General features: G+C 44.3%; 1 protein-coding gene across 2 annotated transcripts in view; it reads right to left on the bottom strand.

Annotated features, from left to right (window-relative positions):
• Positions 1-20948, bottom strand: part of LOC122190293 (cat eye syndrome critical region protein 2) — a 91731-nt gene that overhangs the window by 22942 nt on the left and 47841 nt on the right. The window contains exons 3-5 of one of the 2 annotated variants that reach the window (XM_042890167.1): positions 1552-1735; positions 683-822; positions 89-193 (exon numbers count right to left, since the gene is read on the bottom strand). In XM_042890167.1, coding sequence (XP_042746101.1) covers positions 89-193; positions 683-738 — 161 coding nt within the window. In that variant the 5' untranslated portion in view covers positions 739-822; positions 1552-1735. Of the gene's footprint in view, positions 1-88; positions 194-682; positions 823-1551; positions 1736-20948 lie in introns of those variants that run through there. The other variant, XM_042890168.1, reaches the window with a different exon arrangement.

Genomic DNA, 20948 nt, shown 5'->3' with positions numbered 1-20948 from the left:
CATTATATTATTAATTGCAAGAAGTATCAGAGAGACTTTCCTCTGGGAACACATGCATCCCACATCTCTTGCAGGAACCTTTCCATACCTCAGCAGATTTTCCTCCAGTAGTTTTTTCCGCTTTGGGGGTCGCCCTCGTCTCTTGCCTGTTTTCCCAGGAACGTTTGGAGTATTTGTCTGTCCCCCACATCCCCTGCAGAATGGCAAAAACACCATGAAATATTTGCTGAGCACGGGAACTGTGGCTGGCGGGGACAGAGAAAGGCAGGGATATTGGAACAGCTGTGAGGAACCAAAGCAAAGGAGGGATTAAATCAGAGCAGCCACAGGATGGAGAGGAAAAGAAGATGAGGGTTTCCCCCTTGCTGAGAGCTTGCTCTGGGAGCCGCCGGCACGGTGCGGGGCAGCCAGCAAGGAATGTGGTGGGGCGGGCGGCATCGCTCAGCAGCAGGCTCTGCTGGTGCCACAAAGGCTGCAGGCTGGCTCCGGCACATTGTGCCACACAGGACAGCTCGCAGTCTGCTTGGCAACTTCATGCTTGCCCTGTGCTGCTGCAGCCCTGCATTCCCAGCCACCCCCTCCCGTGACAACAGCAGTCAGGCGGATCCCCCTCTGGTCAGGCTGGCTGCGCTGTCCCCCTCCCACCACGCCCTGGGCATAGGGGCATTTGAGTATCCGTTACCTGTCCGGAGCCAGCTCTCCGTTGGTTTTCGCCTGCACTGGGTCCTCCTTGTACATCCGTGTGCCATAGAAATACCAGTACAGAGCCCCGCTGCTGTCTTCACCCAGCGGCTCCACACGGAGGCTGTCAGCGTCCAAGCCCTGCACCCACGGGGAGCCCCCCGCCAGACGGTGACAAGTTGAAAAGCAGCCACACTGTCACACAAAACATGATGACACCCCTCCGCAAACACCTCCCTCCCTCCCACCATGCCACAACAGCAGTACAGCTGCTCCTCCGGGTCGATCTGGGAAAATGTTACTCCTGGGGGGAAGGCGACGTTCGCTCTCCGTCCAGGGAGGGATTGAGATTGGCATCTCTAATTTGAATGGCCTCTCTCGTTTTAACATTTCATCTCTGGTGCTCCTGACAGCGAAGGTCTAATTAGTGCTGGCGACAGCCATGCACAGCCTTGAGAAGCTCCCTCCCCCTCTTCACCACCCTTCCCCCATCCCCCAATGCACTTCAGTCCTATCCTTTCATCTCACACCATCCCTCAGCAACACAGCCCCAGCTTGCCCAGCCCCGCCACTGCAGTTGGAGCATCTCCAAATCCAGTCATCTCAGAAAGAGTAGCTAATGAAGCCAACTTGCTTGGTGACTTTTATGTTACAAGCACATCCCCATAGAGCAAGAGCCTCAGGAGTAGTCCTACGTCATTGACTTGGATCCTCTGCAGGGTGAGAGCTGGGGAACAAGATGTGGAACTGCTGACCCATAGCACTGCCACCAAGAGTCTGGCCTCAAAATATCCTTCCCAAAAAGATTCCCTAATCTGGCCCACAGCCAGGCCATTTCCTCTGTCCCCACATTCCCACTGCCCAGCGTACCTTGAGGAGGTCAAAGACATCATCTGCATCGAGCCGGTAGTCACAGAGGCGGTGCAGGATCTCGACTCGGGTGCGCAGTGGTAGCTCCTGGAAGGTGGACTCTCGCAAGGGGTTGGGTTTCCCTTCCTCCAGCTCCCAGCGGTAGTTGATGATGTCCTCCAGGTAGCTGTGAAATGTCTGGGATCTAACCAGGGAAACAAACGCCCACACATAATGTAGTTTGCCATGCCAGAAACACCTGGAATAATCAAACAGCTCTTCACCTTGCCAGTCACTCCTCATATCTGTCATCGCTAAGCCGAGCTCCTCTTTCTGCCCCTTCAATAGTTTTCTATGCATTGGTTCAGTGGCTTGAAACTTTAGTAGCTGACCGTCTCCACCACCACTATTTCCTCTCCACTTCGCCACCGTACACCTCCTATATTCCTGTTGTGGCCCCTCTTCTCTTCTCCCTTGCACTCCAAGGTGCCTCCTTTTCCCACCCATCCAACTCTTCCAGTTGCTCTGGAGTACACCTACAGGGTCCAGCCAACACACAGGACCTGTCACGCAGCAAAGCATACTCGCTCCCAACAGGGGTAAAGTGTGCCTTCTGAGTGAGGGTTCAGACCACTGCATTCTCTTCCCTAGTCTGCCAGATGATCAAATTGAACATTTGAGTTCTTCTTAAACACTACCCCTAGAGTGATCTTCCTCATTTGCTAGCTGGGCCACATTAAATCCCCCTTTCTTTGCCAGCAGCTCACCACATAATCCAAGGAAATGCATTTCTTACCCTCATCTGTTGAGGATAAATGTTCCTATCTGACACAGACTGCTGGTGGAACTTAAAGCTAAAAGAGCTCCTGGCTATATTTTAAGGAGAGCTTATTCTGACTGCTGAAAATTTAAGGGGAGGGTATGAAAAAAATGGCTGGTGAGGCCATGTGCCCCTACATACAACATTTTCTCAGGATCTATCTATATCAATTTGACATCCGAGACTTTCCAGTCTTTCTTAGTCTGCAAGCATTGAGTCCTGAGCACAGAGAAGGGGATCTCCCCCTCCCGTACCCCGGCCATTCCTGCACACACGGGAAGTCCATATGCCGGCAAGAACACCACTGGGTACACACTCCCACCAGCTCTCAAAAAGGCAGCTCAACTTGATAGGTTTTTGGCACAAACTCATTGCTCTATATGATTAATGGAACTGTGCCAGCATTACAGAATTGCATTTGCCCGAGAAATTTCTAACTACTACAAAAGCCATTATTTTTAAGCACGAGACAGAGGAGTAGGATCCAAGTGAAAGACTGTTAGAAGTCAATAAGAAGTTACCTATTAGACAGGGCGACTTAACGCACTTGGTAACCAAGACTGGACTTCTTTACAACAGCCATGATGGGACAATGACTGCAAGAACAAGGAAACAGATGCCACATGATTCCACCTGGCAGTGTTTCCCTTCCTCCTCAGATGGAGAGAAATTGATGTTTTGCTCCTCACCAGCCTGCACACTGCTCCCCACCGGCCTGCCTCTTTCTGACGTCAAATGGAAGCTGACCTCTCAGAGCCAACTCCTTTCACCGGATGAGTTTTATCAGTCTCCTGGTTGTATTTAACAACAGATGCTTGAATATACCCAGATCTAATGCCTTCTGCAGCCTAGAGGTTGTTTCCTCTGCATGACACAAGCAGATCACTGGTCTTTCCAATCTGAGTGTAATTGTTTCACCCCACTAATATCAGCAGTCAAACATATGCAACTTGAAACAGTCCCCTACACGTACGATGTTTAGTTAACACAATGAAGAACTGCTCTGTGAAGTGATTTCTGTCTCGAGTACTAATTACAGTATACAAAATACTGAAAGTATGCTTTTTCTCTGAAATACTCAAGCACGATGCATTTACCTTAAGTAGCTGTGCATTCCCACAATGTCTTCCTCATTATACTCCAACCCAACTTTCAGCAATGACTTCAACTTGGCAAGAAGCGTGGTACTAGATTCAACTTTATGGCCTTTTTGTGTGAGAGTGCTCTTTGATCACACAAAGTTTAAATGCTAGATATTTACTAAAGCCATCAGATATATATGTATGTATTCTTAAAAATACATACATTTTAAATACATATATGTATTAAAAAACAAAATAAACAAACAAACAAAAAAAAAAAAACAAAGAAGAAGATTCAACTCAAGCTCTCAGAATAGAAGCAGTGACTAGAATATCCTCTTCTAAAAGCAGACCAACACCTATATTCAGACGTTAAGTCCATTGTGGAAGCATTTAAGCTTTCCAAAAGCATCTGAGTTCAAGGCATAAGATTATTTCATTACCTTTGATACAGATGATCTGTCTATTTACAGTAAAACTGACCAAAAAATCTCCACATTTTTCCCAGGATCCTAGTAGTGACATAGGATGCCTGGAAGAAGCAACAAAGGGAACAGAATTTTGACCTGTTAGCCTCCTGGCTGATTTTTTCTTTCACCAAAAAAGAGGGACAGATACTCTTACTACTCACATGAGCTCATTGATTTTGCTTTACCATTTTAGTTACTCTCAAAGAAAACTGATCCAGGAAGCCCTGCAATTCCAAAAGATCATCTGAAATCTTTGCCTATGTAACTCTCATTCTCTCTGGGGACTGGCTCTGTTGACTTATCCAATTTGGTTTGAGTTTGACTTTCACATAAGTGGCTAACACTAGAAATTTCCGCCATCCACTCAGTGTCCAATACATTACAAGCTCTGTTCTCAAGAGTACTCTGAGTTCCTACCCCCATCAATTTTCAAAGACGGCTACCGTGCATTTGTCGCTTTGAATAAGGATAGAAATGAGAACCAGAGATGGGAACCAGATGTCCCAAGGCATTCCCAATCACTCTCAATCTTACCCAATTTATATTTTCCCTCTTCAAGAGGTCTGGTTTCTTTTCTCCAGACAAACATGGGGTGCTCGTCTTCAACCTATCTGCCACACCTATGGTCTCCACTTGGCTGGTCTCCACTAAATCTCCCTTTGAAAAAAGGTTCTGAAACAGATCCTTTGGACTGAACGAGAAAATCTACAGAGAGCATAGCCAACTGTGAGACCTCACACCTTGGAGTTCTTCCCCATTAAGACATAAATGCTTCAGACTAATCATTTAGCAGTAGCTATAAAATCAGAACCCAAGAATCAGAGAGACAAGGTCCTGGAGAGGAACAGCCTGGATGCAGTTGTCAAATACCTTTCTTTAAAGCTCTAAATAAGACAGAGACACATCTGCATGTTTGGCAGTCCTAGGGCATCTCTGCTGCAGTTGAGAATCTCCAAAAACCTTTCTTGTAGGCAAGAAGAGTTGAGATAGAGATACCTCTTCTTCCAAGCTTCTCAGCATCACTGAGACTTGTAACAGCACTCAACCAACAGAAGCAACGTTAAGTGACAAACGTCCTTTCTTTTCTCTAAAAATAACATGTGGGAGTGAATCGATGCACAGACACATTCTGCTTCAGGACAAGTATCCAAAGGAAAATCAGCTCTTCACTGAAAGTAAGCTGGGGCTCCCAGAAACTGTTCAAGAGAGAGCCCATGGCACACGGTGATTGTCACCATTTCTCACCCTTCTCCCTTCCACTGCCACGCAGCAAAAGCTTCTCCCATACAGTTCATTAGCAAAAGAAAACTGTTGTAGAAATCATCTACAAAAGGTCAGAAGAGTTCATTATCTTAGAGCACTCTGAGACTGTGAAACTTCTTCCTTCCTACAGTAAGTCTTCTTCCCCATCCCAACTTCACTAGCTGCAGCACCTTTAATATTTCAGAAAACCAAGGCAGTTTCCCTCACTTGTTATAATCTCTCTGCTCTGAAGCTGCCACCCAACATGCAAAGCAATTTGGATAGCTGTAGTGGGGAAGTGGTGGTATAATACATGACTATCTACACGATACGTCCCAAGTGGATGCAGCTGATTTCTCTCATGAGCCCAATGTAATTTTTCATCCCTGACTGTGCTCTGAACCCCCTGGGCTGTTGTCAGAGGTCCCTACCTTTTTTTTGCAATGATTAGCAGAGAGGTCAAGCTGAATTGTACCTGTGGTTGAAAATTTTAATCATACCTCATGGACCTCTGTGCACATAAAAAGAAATCTGGGGCACAGGGAAGGACGTGACCTAGCACATCAGTGTCAAAGGGGAGAAATAACTGCAGACAATCCACAAGAGTACTAGCGAGGCTTTGGCTCAAGTTGCCTGTGATCTTTAGCAGCAGCTGCAAAAAAATCAGGGCATAAAGACGGCACGAGCAAGTCTAAGGAGGGGCTCCCCCCAACATGGGTATCAGCGTCCAGAACAGTCGGAGAAATTATACACCCCCAGAGAGCCCAGTGCTGCAGCTCAGCCATCTGCCGACCAGCTCCCTCCCAGAAGAGGGAGGTTTCTCCAGGAAATGGGAGCTGAGCACTCCATCCTCCACCCGGCCATCCCAATCCAGCAGTCTGCCACTGCTGGAGCTCATCCCGCTCCCCAAGGCACCCTTCCCATTGCCTGGGGTTTTGATGCATTGGGCGACGCTTTGCTGTCAGAAAGACAGTGAGGACAGTTGCGGAGCAAGCCCCTTCCCAGTGCATACATGCTTCCTGCAGAGCTGCCTTTGGACACTGCCAAAGGACAGAGTAAACATTTCACAGGGCTGACGTGATGCAGAGAAAAATTAATTTGGAGCTCCTGGTGAGCTCAGCTGGGAGAAGATAGCTGCCCCCACGGACCCCAGTCCCAAGGGAACCCTGTAGGGCAAACTCAATGTGAAATCTCTTTTGAGTGAATCCAATAAGAGTAGGGCTGGAAATACACACCTACACTTATTTGTTTGGTTTGTTGTTTTTGTTTTAAATCCTCATCTCAAAAGGAAGCAGAGCCACTTGTGCTCTTTAGTTTTAAAGTCTCCAGAGTACATCAAATCTTGGCTGGGAAACTGTAAACAAAATCAAGCCAAAAAAAAAAAAAAAAAAAAAAAAGAAAGCAAAAACAAACACTGATTCAGTAAGAGAGTCCTTGTGTCAATCTGCACTTCCCGCAGGCAGGGTGCCATGGCCCAAGTATGGAATTACTGTCACAGCATACTTCCCTATGCGGTCAACTGCTGCCAACTTTGTTACAAGCTCCCCCTCACCACTCCAATTAAAACAACAACAACAACAACAACAAAACTTTAAAAAAAGCACACACAAAAACGCCAAGCCTGTGAGAGTAAATATTGGATTAAAAGAAACATTAGGATAAGGGGTTGGAAACACTGGAGACAAAAATCTCTCACCAATGCTCAGATACTGCTGGCACACATAGATAAGCCTTGTGAAAGTTCAGATGCTGAATAATTGCCAGGACCACTAGCTAGGATATCTATCGCGTTGACAGGGTTCTAAGTCTCCTTCCATTTAATTTACAAAATGCAATGGGAGAGTAAATACTGGAACACACTTAAGCTACAAGGGCTGGTAAAATGGTAAGCCTGACCTACATCTTATCCCAGAGAGTGCATTCTGCGCCCAAAATTAAAACCAAGGACCCTGACCAAACCAGAGGATGACAGACAGCATGAACAATTATAGACCTCCTCTGACACTGAGGACATCTTCAAAGTAGTCTGTGAGAAGGAAAAGGAAAGCAAGACTGGGAGAGCTCAATTTTTTACCCCCAAAGAGTATTTAAACAGGTACAGAATTACTCTTGTATTTCCTTTTGCAGAGTTAGCCAGTAAGAAAAATAACAGAAGTGATATCTCTATCTGGTAAAAGCTTTAAAAGCTGAAAAAGACTTGGATTCTCTCAGCCACCCACCATAACTGTTGCATTTACAAGATGAAAATAGACTTTTTGGGCACCGAATTCATAGTAAACAGGATTATTTTAATTTTTTTTGCCTCTGTGATCTCTCAGTTAAAAGAAACAAGAAAAATCAAGGTCTCATCAGAACAGATGTTTTATCATGGAATTAATTTTATGGACTGAAGATATTTCACCTTATGGGCTGGCACCTTTTAAGTTCTGAATTGGCAAGAAGGCACCAGCTTGGTGTTGGGAGTCACTCAGGTGCTAATGAGAGCATTAATTGACAGATGGCATTCAAGATATTTCCCCCCGCACAGAAGACAGCTCCTTTGCTGCAGCAGAGATCAGGAAAGCTTAATTCTTAACAGGCACACAATGCTTCGGCACAAAGGCAAGCCCAGTAGAAGGTAATGGGAAGGATTCAGGGTTTGCTGGGATGACCTCAGTCAAACATCATTAACAGGGTCAGGAGAAGCAAAGCCTATTTCAGAAGAAAAAATAATGTAAGGGCCCCCATGATCAATCTATCCTGGCTTGTCAGAAAGAGAAAGCTTAGGCTGACCTCAGAAGCAATATGAGTTAGTACTACCAGCCTGACCTTGAGCTCTCATGTAACAATGGAGACTTTTTTTTTTACTGTATTAATGAGCTTTCTTATCTGTGGCGGGGGAGGAAGGCTTATGGACCAGCTTGCACTTTACCTTCAAACCACTTACCTTACTCAGAAACTCAGTCAGGCACGATGCAGGGGAAAAAAAAAAGACACTACCTCATCCATTGGGGATGAAAGAAAGGGTCAGATTGGAATATTGCCTATTTCTTTCCAAGCCCTCTGTGCGCGTCTCACTCAGAAGGTGTGCAAGCCAACACGAAGCGTGTATTCTTCAGACCGTGGGCCAACTTGTGATCAGCCTGGCAGAAGCTCAAGGGCAACAAGCACCTTGAAAGGCCTCCCCTCTGAGCACTTCACTGCAGCAGAGCAAAATGACCGAGGAGCAGGAGATCCATGAATCATGACCTCAAGCTTTAACGCCCATGTTTTGTTTCCAATCCAGCCAGCAGCTTCCTGCGTTGCTGGTGGGGACTGACCTTGAATTCCAGCCAGGACCAGTCATGAGGGAAGAAGTAACTCCTGGCCTCACCAAATTGGTGACAGCAAGCTCTTCGCAGAGCCCTGGGAGAGAGGAAACAAACTCCTAGCCTTGCCCTGCTTTTCCTTGTTATCGTACCATGAGAAAACCAGCTGACCTACATGGGGCTACAAAGGAAAGGAGGACATTTTACATTATTGGACCCTGAATAAGACCATAAAACAGGGAAAATAAAAAAATTGGACAGACCTCCAGAGTGAAGTTCATACTCCCACAGTCAGAAAGAGAGCAAAGATTGCTGGCATAGGAGTCCAACACTACGCATATACAGGCTTGCCTGCTTTGCTTCACTTTCAGCTAGAACAAGTTTTCTGAATGCAGGCACTGCCCAAACCCCAAGCAATTCTATGGCATACCTGTGTGGCCATTCAGGAGTGTTGGTAGTGAAGAAGAGGAAAGAGAAAATAAAAGAATCAAAGTGCTCTGATCTCTATCTTCACCTTTGCATGAGTGACATGGGAAGACATTATTTCTACTTTACAGCCATGGTTTTATTTGAAACCATAAGAACAAAAAATAGCCAGTTAGTAAAAAGTGGTCTGGTCAAACTGCTGGACTGAGCAGTCTGAAACACAGGTCATGGGAGATTTCCACATCCCTAAAAGATACAGCTAAGACTCTCACAGAAGTTGAGGACAGCAGAGTAAAGTCAGCACCCCAGAAATTCCTGTTCCCTACCACTCACTTGCCCATCCTACAACCTTTCTCCAGAGCTCAAATGTGGCACTGAGACCACCAGAACGAACAGGCTGTAGAAATGCTTAGTGGAGACAACAGGATTCTGGCGTAATTTAGGGCCTTTCCTCCAGCATAGCAACACAAAGTTAGGACAGGAGGTTCTCCAGCAGAAGGGCTGCTTGATCTTACAAAAGAAATCTAATTGGCAGTGTCGGATACAACAGAATCTACCATCCTCCCAGGTGAATTCCTAAACTGCTCGTGTTCAAGACTGGATATCAGGAAAAGGTTCTGCACCAGAGGGCGGTGGGCATGGAACAGGCTCCCCAAGGCAATGGCCAGAGACCCAAGCTGCTGGAGTCCAAGGAGCGTCTGGACAGAGCTCATCAGACATATGGTCTGATTTTTGGTGGTGCCATGTGGAGCTACAAGTCAGATTTGATTATCTTTATGGGTCCCTTCCAACTTGGAACATTCTGTGATTCTAGGAGGAGACTTAGCTCAGAGAAACCAAGGCTGTCAGTAGCTAAGACCATTCCAGTCCTGCTCCACATCTTCTTCCATCTTACCTTGAGCAATCTTCCATGGAATAAACATTGGAGAAGCTGGAAGGTGAGCTGGCAGACATGCTGTATCCCACAGAGAAGCAGAATAGGAACAGCTATGGAGCGAGGCAATGTCTCCAGGGAGGCTGAGAGAATGGAGAGCTGATGTGGGCTGTCTAGTCTAATAAGGGATCACACCACAGGAGCATGTGCTGGCTTGACAGAAGCAAGTGCAGCCACTTAACCTGGACATGACAGCAGAAGTGGGAGTGTTGCTTTGCTACCCCAAAAAAAGGGAGCACAAAGGAAGAAGGAGAAGCCACAAGGTCACCGCGGCTGCTTACCCTTCCAGGGAGGTTCCAGGTCTGCATGCACAGACTTCTCACCCTAGCAATGACAGAAAAACTGGAAACCAGGCAAGTTTTCAGCTTGGGCTCTTTAGTGCTACTGTCACCAATGCATGGATTAGATGGAGATGCCCTTTCACCCGCTGAGAACCAATGTGTGCTGCCTTCTGTCTCGTATAGACTCATTTCCCTCATGTGAGAACCATGAGGCAGTAGGTCTGCTCCCTCAAAGAGGAAGCCAAATGTAAGAACTGAACTCACCTCACGAGCCAATATGGCAATAGGGCATACTTTAGCTTTCTTCAGCTGCCCATAGTCCATGCTTTTCCCATGATTCTGCTTTTGTCTAGCAGTCGCCCTTTGCTCAACATAACAGCTGAGAGTGACTTGTTTGTTGTTTTGGTGAGAGAAGACAGAAAAGAAGAAGAGATACTGGAACTGATAGAGCACTGTCCCATATCAGCCAGGTCTGAAAAGGCTCTTCCCTTTGGCTGGCAAATGCTGGGGACAGTCAGGAGTGCTGAGATAAGTGTCTATTTGATCTTCTCTCCCCCATTCACCCTGGGTTTCTCACTGTTTTATGTTCACAAACCGCCAAGGCAGCTAATCAGTGCTCTGTGACCCCTGTTAATTGGGCTGTGAGAGAGAAAGGCAGCGCTGGCAGGAGAAATCACACATACCTGTTACTTTGAACTGCCTTGTCATTTTCCATCTCCCTGCTTGCAGCAGCTCCAAGCGCCCTTCTGTGCGCCAGGGCTTCTCTATTGTCATCACCAACCCCAGAAACAGCAGGAGAGGCCACAAGTGTTATGTATAGTTGTCCTACCTCTAACACCTCAAAGTACAGGGAGACAACAAAGAGGAATGCTGCATCTTCACCCTAACTCCTTCCACGTGAGAAGGTAAAAGTGATTTTTGATGAAGGAAATACAATCCAAAGGCAGTGATGACCTTTCTTCCTATATGCCAACCTGTTCCTGTCTTTATCTGCCTCCTTGTTGCTCTATCTCCACTACAAAAACAAGAAAATAAGCAGATGCCCAGCATCCAGTTCTCTGTCTCAATACAACAGCAGCCTAATTGGCCAAGTAAGCTGGAGAAAGCAAGCAGTTGGTGTGAAGATGTAAAGTGATGAAGGACACAAGGGTTGGGTTTGTCACGTCTGGTGGGTTACTTGAAGGATGAGGAATACATGTATGGCTAATTACATACACACTGGCTGCATTTGAGCTTTAGGCAGGAACAGGGGTTGTCTGCGTGTTTTTGTTTGATTAGAGAAGGGAACAAATAAGAATATGAACAGCAACAAAACCAGAGAAGCCAGAAACATCCCAAACAATAGCTGAAAGTGTACGGTGGCAAAGGAAGAAAAGTCCCGGGTGTGAAAGGGACGAGGACGAGGATGCATATACTGCCCAGACAAAGTAACAGAATATTAATGATAAGATAAAACTTACTTAAAACATAACTCTTCTTCACTGCCAGCTCAACCCTTTGCTCAGCTGAGTCTCCATGAAGGGAAAATTTATGCTCTCAGTACAAACAAAATTTGGGTCAAGAGGTACAGTCAACAGGAACTCCCTCCTCCATTACTGATGCTGCAATTCGACTGAAAACGTATAATTGCAAATCAATGGTTTTGGATAACTGGGATAAAAGGGGGAAAGAAAACTAATTTTGCTGGAAGATCCTGAAACCTCACTGTGGTGAGCACATAGTTGTTGCTAAGTAAATATGTGAAGACATATGTGAATCAAAGTAGCGATAGATGCACAGAAAGTATTGTTGGCCTCAAAGGTTTACAAGGAGGTAATTTGAGACTATTTTAAAAACCTTTTTTCCCACCCCCCTTAATTGTAGTGCTGCATAAATATTATTGATTTGTGCTGTCTTCCACAAGTATTCCTGAGTTTGATTCAGGTCGACCATGTTCAAACCAAAGGTGTGTTGAAACTCACCTGCTCAGCTTTGCCATATTAACCCCACAGATACTGTGTACTCCACAGTTTATCCAGTTTCACCAAAAGGTGCAGTAATGAATCAGTTGCCTTCAAATATGAGGTACAAGCCAGAAGATGAGCAAGGAGAGGTTTAAACTCCAAGTGGAAATTATTCTCAAACTATTCTCAACAACAACCGCTATGCATTTGCCTACCACCACGTTGAAACACGCATCACAGCTCCAGCATGTGCCCAGGAAAGTAGATAATATTGAAGCTAATTTTTTTTTTTTTTTTCTTCATGCCTAAAAATACAAATCTCATTTCCTTGAGATACAGTTGAAATTCTAAACTAGGCATCTGGAAAGGTCTACGAATCTTCAGAAAACTCCTGGAAGGATGGTCTGTCAGATATCCTGCTTGAGTGGGAAGACGACTTGAGCGTCTGCCAAGCAATGAATGGTTTCTGCTTCTTTATCAGGGGCTGCACTAAGAGCAAATATCATTCCTGGAAATGAGTGCTGGATATTATAAAATAACTGTTTCCAAAAAAGTCTGTAAATTGATGGAGGCAGAATACTGAATAACGTGGGATGATTGCTTTGGTGCCCAGTTCTTCAGTCACAGGGGAGACAAGACGCACACCCCCAACAGTGTCAGATGCTCTTTACCATCCTTGAAGAATCAATCTGTTTAGCCAAGGGAGCCCAAGAAAGAGGCAGTGCCAGTTACTGAAGTTTTACCCAGAAAGAAAGGTAGAGTTGGTAACAGTGTGGTACCATCCTGCACTATGTTCAAGGTGGAAGAGTACCAGAAAATGACATTTCACCCAAGCCCCTGCAGAAGGTTAATGATAGATAGAACAGAAAAATTTTCTGCATCATGCCTGAAGGAAGCTTGGTGTCCAGGTGGCATGTAATTCTGAGGGATATCTCAAGGGAAAAGTCTAATTGTATGCCATTTCTCATCGTGTGATGACATTGATCTTGGCTGAGAAAGGGCCAGGGAAAATGGTTTTCATTAAGCAATGAACTCCCTGGAAGGCTAGCAAATAGGGCTGGAGAGCTGAGGAGAGTCAGAACTCAATGCTTCCTTACCCAAAGAGATCCATCACTGCAGCTAGACTGGGAACATAATTTTTCCCTGACAGCATGCTAAGTAAAGTGGAAGGAATCTCCTGAGACTCCAAAGTGCACTTTTCTGCCAGGCTCAAAATCAGAAAAACACGCCACAGAATGTCAAGAGGAAGAAGAGATGTCCAGAGGCTCAGCATCAGCACCAGGATGTGTGCTGAAGGTACTGGTGCTCATGCTGGTACCCACGATCAGGAAGGTAAGCAATGCAGTGCCATGATGACCAGCACTGAGATTAGAACATGGGTGCACTAGGCAGAGAATACACTAATCTGTAGTACACAGCTGGTCTCCTGGTGAAACATTAGATCACCAAGAGAAGATTAAGCAGCACTGATGCCAAACTGGAGACTTTACAAGCACAGCAGCAGGCAGTAGGCTTGATGACACTGACAGACTTAATGGATCAGTAAATTATGTCACTCTTTGGATGCAACTGAAAAGCAAGGAACCAAGGTTCTCCTCAGAGCATACGCTCACAAGGCAATAAATCTGAGACACACCAATTCCCAGGGTTAGTTTTAGAGCTTAAGGAGCAGTTCCGAGGCCTCAAAACAAAACTATCCTGGACACTTCTGAGCACAACTCAACAAAGGGAGATGCCTTCCTTTCACACATAGGAGGCTGGTTTTATTAAAAGGAGTCAGACAAAGCTGGAAGCAAAGTGCTGATCCTGAAAGGCCCTGATGAGCAGGTGAGAGAGAAACTCCTCCAGTCACAGCACAGATGGTTGCCTCCCATCACTGACGGTTGCCTCTCAGCACCCTTCAGGAATCTGGAATGCTGCATTCTTCTCCACTCAGCTCTTTCCACCTCAGGCTTATCAGGCATTGAGGATGGGAATCATTCCTAGGCGTAACAATGGCACAGCACAGACAGCTTTCGAAGCCTGGGGGCTTCTGCATTGCTACTCTGTCAAGTACCTTGGGCTTTGAATAACAAATGGCTGTCCCTTGAGGGACCAAAAAGAAGAAAAAAGAATTGGTGTTAGAAGTATTTATTAGCTAACCAAAGAACTATCCACAAGTTATTAGATACAATAAAAAGGGAGAAAGAAGGATCTGGGTGCTCAAGGGGGAAATGAGTACCCTTGGGAAAGCTAGCTCTGCCCATCTGTGTCAGTGGCGATGCTGGGGAGGCTGGGAGGCCAGCCAGCTACGGCTTTGAAGGGCTTGGCTAAGAGGGGCTTTGATTTACATAGGCTGGGTGCATAGCCAGTGCCTACTTATCTGACCTGGAAGAGACATGCGGCCCTTCAAGGAGGAATCTCTGCTGCCATACAGACACAATTATGTACGAGAATCGCTGTGCTCTGACCACACTGCCTCCAGGTGCACAGCTTGACTATTGAGTTATTTCCTCTCCTTTTTGTGGCTTACTCTACTGACCTTGGCAACCAACCACACACTGCGCATGCTCAACAACAAGCTGCTCCAAAAGTGATGAAATGAATGTTAAGGCATAGTACCTTCTGTCTCAGTAGGGATGAACACAGCTTTCTGGATGGTCAAGGACAATGGAACATACCTAGAGCCTGACTTTCACCTGCCGACCTGATACAACAGCAAACACTTTGGTCCATTTGTTGTGGCACTTCATTTCTCCCACCGATTACCTTAAAAGCACCACCCAGGCTTCAGTCTGTGCTTTCTGATTTTCATCTCTATACCTTCTACTCCTGTTATTTGATGGTGACACTCATTCCAAAGAGAAGCAGATCAACTCCTGAGAGCTGGAGCTGATCAGCTTAAGAAAGACACAAATACATCTCTTATATTCTGAAAGAGCAAATAAGAATGATGCTCACTGTGCTTCACATTCAGACTGGAAGAGGATCATTACTTACTATTCATTCCTGGATCCTTGAAGAACAAGAGGAGCCAGCTTAATGCTGCACTGTTCATTCTTAGTGCTCACCAACAGAAACCATGCTTCCAAATTATACCCATAAGGAAGCTCAACAGTGTTGCTGCACTGTAAACTATTCTGATTGTTTAGGGGTTGTAGGGAGGACCTTAGGGTATTATAGTGATGATGAGCACTGAGGAGAAGGAGCTGGACTTATTTTGCTGATGATTATGGGGAAATAGGACACATTTGTGTATTATGGCACAAATGCATTTGAAACAAATCCTTATTTGCCTTGCTGCTCACAGAAAGATGCAGTTAATGTGAGAGAAGAGAGTCCTTTCTGAGGCAAAAAATAGCTGGCATAGGGGTGGTCTTCGAGCGAACAAGCTTAGCGAATTCTTGTCCTAGAACCAGCCCTGCAGTATTTTGGGGGACAAGAAGTAAGAACAAGTTTTTACAGATAAGCAAGTAGATCTTCAAAAAGACTTTTTGTGTATTTGTTTCAGAACAGGCTTTTCCTCTTTTCTCCAAAAGTTTAAACTACCTGTGCTGCTTGAGTAAAAAGGAAACGGAGTAAGGATAGAAGATAAAACAAGGTAAAACTAAAAGCAAAGATGATTTTGAACAGAAACTGATTGTAGTAGACTCTTAGCTGGCCAGTACCTACCTCAGATGTTCATCAAGCTCACTGGGGTTAAAAAGGCTCCAGAAAACGACTTCTCCAATACTCATCCTGAGGCCAAAGACTGGTTTCAGAGCCTCACTGAGGTGCTAGGAGGTGACCTAACAGCACAGATGTGCTAGAGCAAAAATCCTGTACCAGTGGTTTGGAACATCACTATTTTGAAATGCAAGACTCAGAAGTGAGGACAAAGGTTTTACATAGAGAGGACTTCCACACCTTGTCCCTTTTTCTCCATCGTTCTTTCTTTATCTGCTTCCTTCTGCCTGAACATCAGACTTTTTCCACATGCTTTCTCAATTTATTTCCTTGTCATCACTATCTTCCCCCTCTCGGGAGTATTTAGTTTGCAATATCAAAAACTTAAACACACAGCTGTCCATTTCATATTTGAAACAACGACAGCAGCATTATGGCATCATTGCAGTTTCCAGGGCCCTTCACTGACCGTTCTTTATCCAGCCTTTTAAGTCTAGCCACCTATTCCTTCCTGTCAATACTTTGCATAACTCCCTCTCCCCAGCTATCCAATCTATTCGTCTCTCATCCATCTGCCCTGGCAATGATGCAGTTTTCACACACACTGTCTTTCCCACCACATCTGTGGAATAGCACTTCCAGAGTACACAACCAACTTTTCTTCAAGTTCTTCTTTAGAGATTCATTTTATCCATCTGAGAATCAAAGACGCTTATTTAGCTTTATTTGTACTCAAACTCTCTTTGATTTTATTCTACTGTACTACTCATTAATCACTGAATGACTATGTTATTTTACTGCTGTAATCTCATCCTTCCTTTCCCAAAACCTGCCAACTGCCTCATTTCCACTTTTTACCCTTTAAAAGCCTCACCTTGCGTGGCTTGGCTATTATTACAATAAATACTAATATTAGATGCAAGATGAGCAATGCAGCCACTTCATCTCCCTCGCCCCCTCTAGATATCTCCTGCTTTGATGATACTGGGTCAATTTGAGAGGCCATCCACCAATCTCCACGACATACGCAACGCAGCACTTGTTAAAAGTCAGGCCCTAAATAATGCTGATCTTGTTGATATTCACTTGGCACTCATGAATATGATTCTGACTTAGTGAGGTGGTTTGTGAGTGGGCCATTGAAACAGTTGTTGCAATCGAGGTCACTGGCACAAGTGCAAGCATTGGCTGTAAACTCTTTCCAAAAGGTATTGTTCCCCAGGTCTGCCGTGACAGAGCTGAGACTGTCTGCCCCAGATATCCCCAGATATTACGGCACCATGAGGCATTGGATCCATTCAGACTGTCACAGTACGTCAGCTTAGCTATTTCTGCAGCCTGGTTCATCACAGTATCCATGAGCTTGAAAACCTGGCACTGGTTTACCAGCTATCCCAGACAATTTGCTACTTTATTCCCTACGCCAAACCAATATACAGCAGTTTCTGTAAGGAAGCAGCTCTGTAGAGTCACCTGCAAAGGAGCAATTTCAAGATGTGAAGCATTTTACTGAAGGCATTTCTACCAAAGCACCCTTTAAAGACAAAGTCCACATAGAATAAAGAACAAGGGTGAACAGAAAATGACAAAGCAAAAACAAGAAGTGAAATAGTCAGAGCTATTAAACACAAAAGCAGGCATTCTGCCCAGATGGGTAAGACGATTTCAGATTATCCCTTATCTTTTTCTGGTGATCACTCGAATACCTGATTACAGAACAAGCATTAGAAAATCAGTAAGAGTAGAGGCAGTATTCTGGATTGTCAGTTCAACAGAGAGGGAATATAGTTCTTCAGTCATCACAGTGGGAGTCTCAATGTCTCAAATAAGGATAGGAGAGAAGTAATTCAGAAAAATGAGGGCAGAGAGGGAGTTAGGGAAAGTCCTCATTAGAGCAAAGCAAGCACAAACTACAGGCCAAAGACTCCAAGGTTAGTTTACAGATCCAGAAAGAACTGAAGGTGGGCACAAAAAACATCCACTTGGGAAGAAAAAAATTCCAGTGCTTTAGGAGGGCAAATAAAAAAAAGAATAATCATTGAGGTTCTTGAGTAAGCAAAGGCTTTCTGTGGTGCCATGAGTCAATTATCTAATTTTCAGTAACCATGATGGACCAGACTTCCAAGATTAAAGAAGCAAAGTCTCATGGGGCACAGCAAGAGCTGCAAGATTGTTTTGTTCCTCTCCTCACTTTCTTGCACCTTTGTCCATGTTGAAAAAATAAAAAGTGACACATGTTATAAGAAAAGTAATTAAAATGTTCTTTCAAGAGACAGGTAAAACATTTCCCAATGAGAAGCACGATGAAGCCATTGAAATTTTTTATGCCATTGTATAGCTAAAATGCAACAACGGAGCTGTTGTTTCACCTAAAGAAATGTCGAACAGTGGGAGTTTTTTTCTGGATTATTTTAGTTGAGTGTACACATCCATGTCACACCATCACTTCTGCCTTTAAAACAGCTGCAGAAGGCTCCTGCTGTGGCCTTTGCTGTTAGCTGAAGCTCTGATCTTCCTGTCTTGATACAAGTCATCAAGTCACATTTCCTGCTGGAAGTAAAGTGGCAGTCCCTAGGGACTATGCAGCTGCCCAATTTGTATCAGAGAGATTCTGAATCAAACATGACTGCTTTTAAAAACAGCTCTAAAAATTTGCTGTACAAACCCCAAATTCTATAGAGTTTTCTACCTTGCCACTCCCTGCTTTCCAGGCAGGTGCATTTTCAAACAATTAAAAGAAATATAGAGACTTCAAGGTCTGTGCAAAAATGCTAAAGGTTGGAAAAACATATGGGTAAACTCACTGACATCAAACCAAATTGTGCCTATAACATAAGACTGGGAAGAGAGATCATAGAAAAAGGCTTCAAGAGTATCAGCTATTCTATGGTTAGTACTTAGATGGTATGGATGCTACGTGAACACTATTAAGAGCATTTACAAAACAACAAAAGCTGCAGGTTATGACACAAAAATATTTTGGATCAGAAGGGAGAGAGAAGAGAAAGAGAGAAATTGTTCTGGGCAAGTGCTTTGCCTGCCTGTTGCCAAACAAGGACAACTATTGGGTCATTGCTAAAGATGCTGGAAAACAGAAATGCAGGCTACCATCTTCTAAGTCCTGTACTTCTACAATGCTTAATGTGTAAAGAATCAGGTCAACAAAGAGTGTTCCCAACTGTTGTGATTATGATAAATAACAATTTGGAGACTAACATACAGCATCCTACTGAATAACTGCAGTAGTGAAATTATATCCTTAAAGGAAGTTGTAAGTTACAAGACAGTCAAGACTCCTTAACCATCAAACTGAGTGAAAAACAGTCTCTCTCGTATGCAAGTCTGTCATAAAGAATATCAAAACCAAAGGAAAGCTGCAAAACACAGTGCTCTACTTAAAAACCAAGAATCACAGATTCCTACAGAATTATTTATCTGGTTCTCCACCCCCCCCGAATAATAAGCAAATCAACTTAAGACTATGTTAAATTGTGTGTTAGAAGGGCTCTCAGCTAGGTTCCACTTACAAAATTAATTGAGAGCACATTATAATTAGCAAAGGTATGTGACAGTTTTATACCCCTTTATGATACATGATTAAAGCCAGGCAACCCGGCTCACCCGTAAGTTCTGCATGCCGTCAAAACAGATGTGACAAGGACTGCAATCTACTGCCAGACAGACTGTGAGAAAGCATAGACAGATAACATTTTGGCCATCAAAGAGGTAAGACTACAAATCTAATTAAACCTCAAAAACCCTCTGAGAAGCAGGTAAACGACATTTTATATGAAGTTTTATTAAGCATCTTGTGCATGAGCCTCAGTATTCCAGCCCCAAACCGAGGATGAAAGCAAGCTCCTACCTTCCCCTCATGGGTGCAAAAGGAAGCAATGTTTACAGGCTAAAGATTAACAGCTCAGAGCTTCAGCAGAAGGATGCAGAACACAAATGACTGTAGAAATTGCTATTGTAATGCCACTGTGATGGTCTATGAGACTGCTGATTTTTCCCACGCAACACACACACCTCCTACCTGTCTGTAACAAAAAAATACGGAGTGTTGGTTTATCATAAGAAGACAGATCTAAGCTCATCTTCCACACAAGTTCTGCCTCTTACACTTGCACATTTTTGTCCACTGAGCACTCAAAAGGTCAATTAGAGGCTCAATTCTTTACCGTTAACTAGGGACAAACTGAGTAGATTAGGAAAGCTGAGCACTGGCCAAGGCTCTTGAGCTCAGAGTAGAAGGAACAAAGGTGATCGAAATAAATCTTAAGGAACAATGAGAACTTTAAGCTTTAAAAACACAAGGTTATTTTGAATAAATACTCCATGGCTGGTTGCATAAGCATAAAACAAGCAGCAGGTCAACTTTGTTTAAGTACATCCAGGCCATCAATTTTCATTTATCTACAGTTTTTTGGCTAAAAATCAGTTTAAGATTAGACTAACTAGACTAGGATTAAGCCTAAGGTTTAGACTGAATCTTAATGCATCTTTATTCATAGCATCCTTTTGCATATGGCACCTTTCCTTCTGTTTCCAGCCTGCTTCCTTATTGCTTCTCCTGCAGTGCTTCAGAACCCTCCTTCCCAGAGGTTCAGTAATTCCAGTTTTCCTGATACTCTCCTTCCACTATTCCCAATGCTTTGCTCCTGCTGTGCTTCAATCCCCAGGTCCCCTGGGAAAAATACTTTTCTTGTTATTCCCCTGTCCTCCATTCTACAGGAGGTGCTGCTGAAAGGCTGAGCTGGCTTCCCTTCAGGGATCTCATGTTCTCCTTAGCACAATCTTTTGGAGAAGGTGTAAGCTCTCTATTTCCCACATCACCTCTTGTATGCAGATAGAGAGAGCAACAGTTGTGAAGGTACTAGGCTGTACAAAAACATGCTTGGCTTACCACTTTTTTTTTCTGCCGTGGCATTACCTCATATTATCTTTTGCAGCTCAGACTTAAGCAAGCCTGTATTTACATGCACACAAACTGGTACCTATACACAATATTGAATCCGTACACACTGCTGAGCTGCCAGGTGAGTCATGTTACTGTATGTGAGTGAATATGCAGTGTACATGTGCAAAGCCCCCCAAAAGACAAACAGCGTGCCAACAACTCACTCATGAATCATGCCTGATTTTTCTTAATTAAAATGACAGAGAAAGGGGAGTCAGTTAAAGAGTGCAACTGTTAAGTGAACACTCTTAGGTCTTGAGAGTTTAGGAGAACCTCAGAATGCTGATTTCATCAAATTTAGCAAAGACAAATCTTCCTCTGTTTCACA

The sequence above is a fragment of the Lagopus leucura genome, unplaced genomic scaffold, assembly GCF_019238085.1.
Source record: "Lagopus leucura isolate 7727_CA_CO unplaced genomic scaffold, USGS_WTPT01 Super-Scaffold_100159, whole genome shotgun sequence".
Taxonomy (NCBI): Eukaryota; Metazoa; Chordata; class Aves; order Galliformes; family Phasianidae; genus Lagopus; species Lagopus leucura.
Note: the sequence above shows the minus strand (reverse complement) of the source record. Positions and strands in the feature narration are given on the sequence as shown.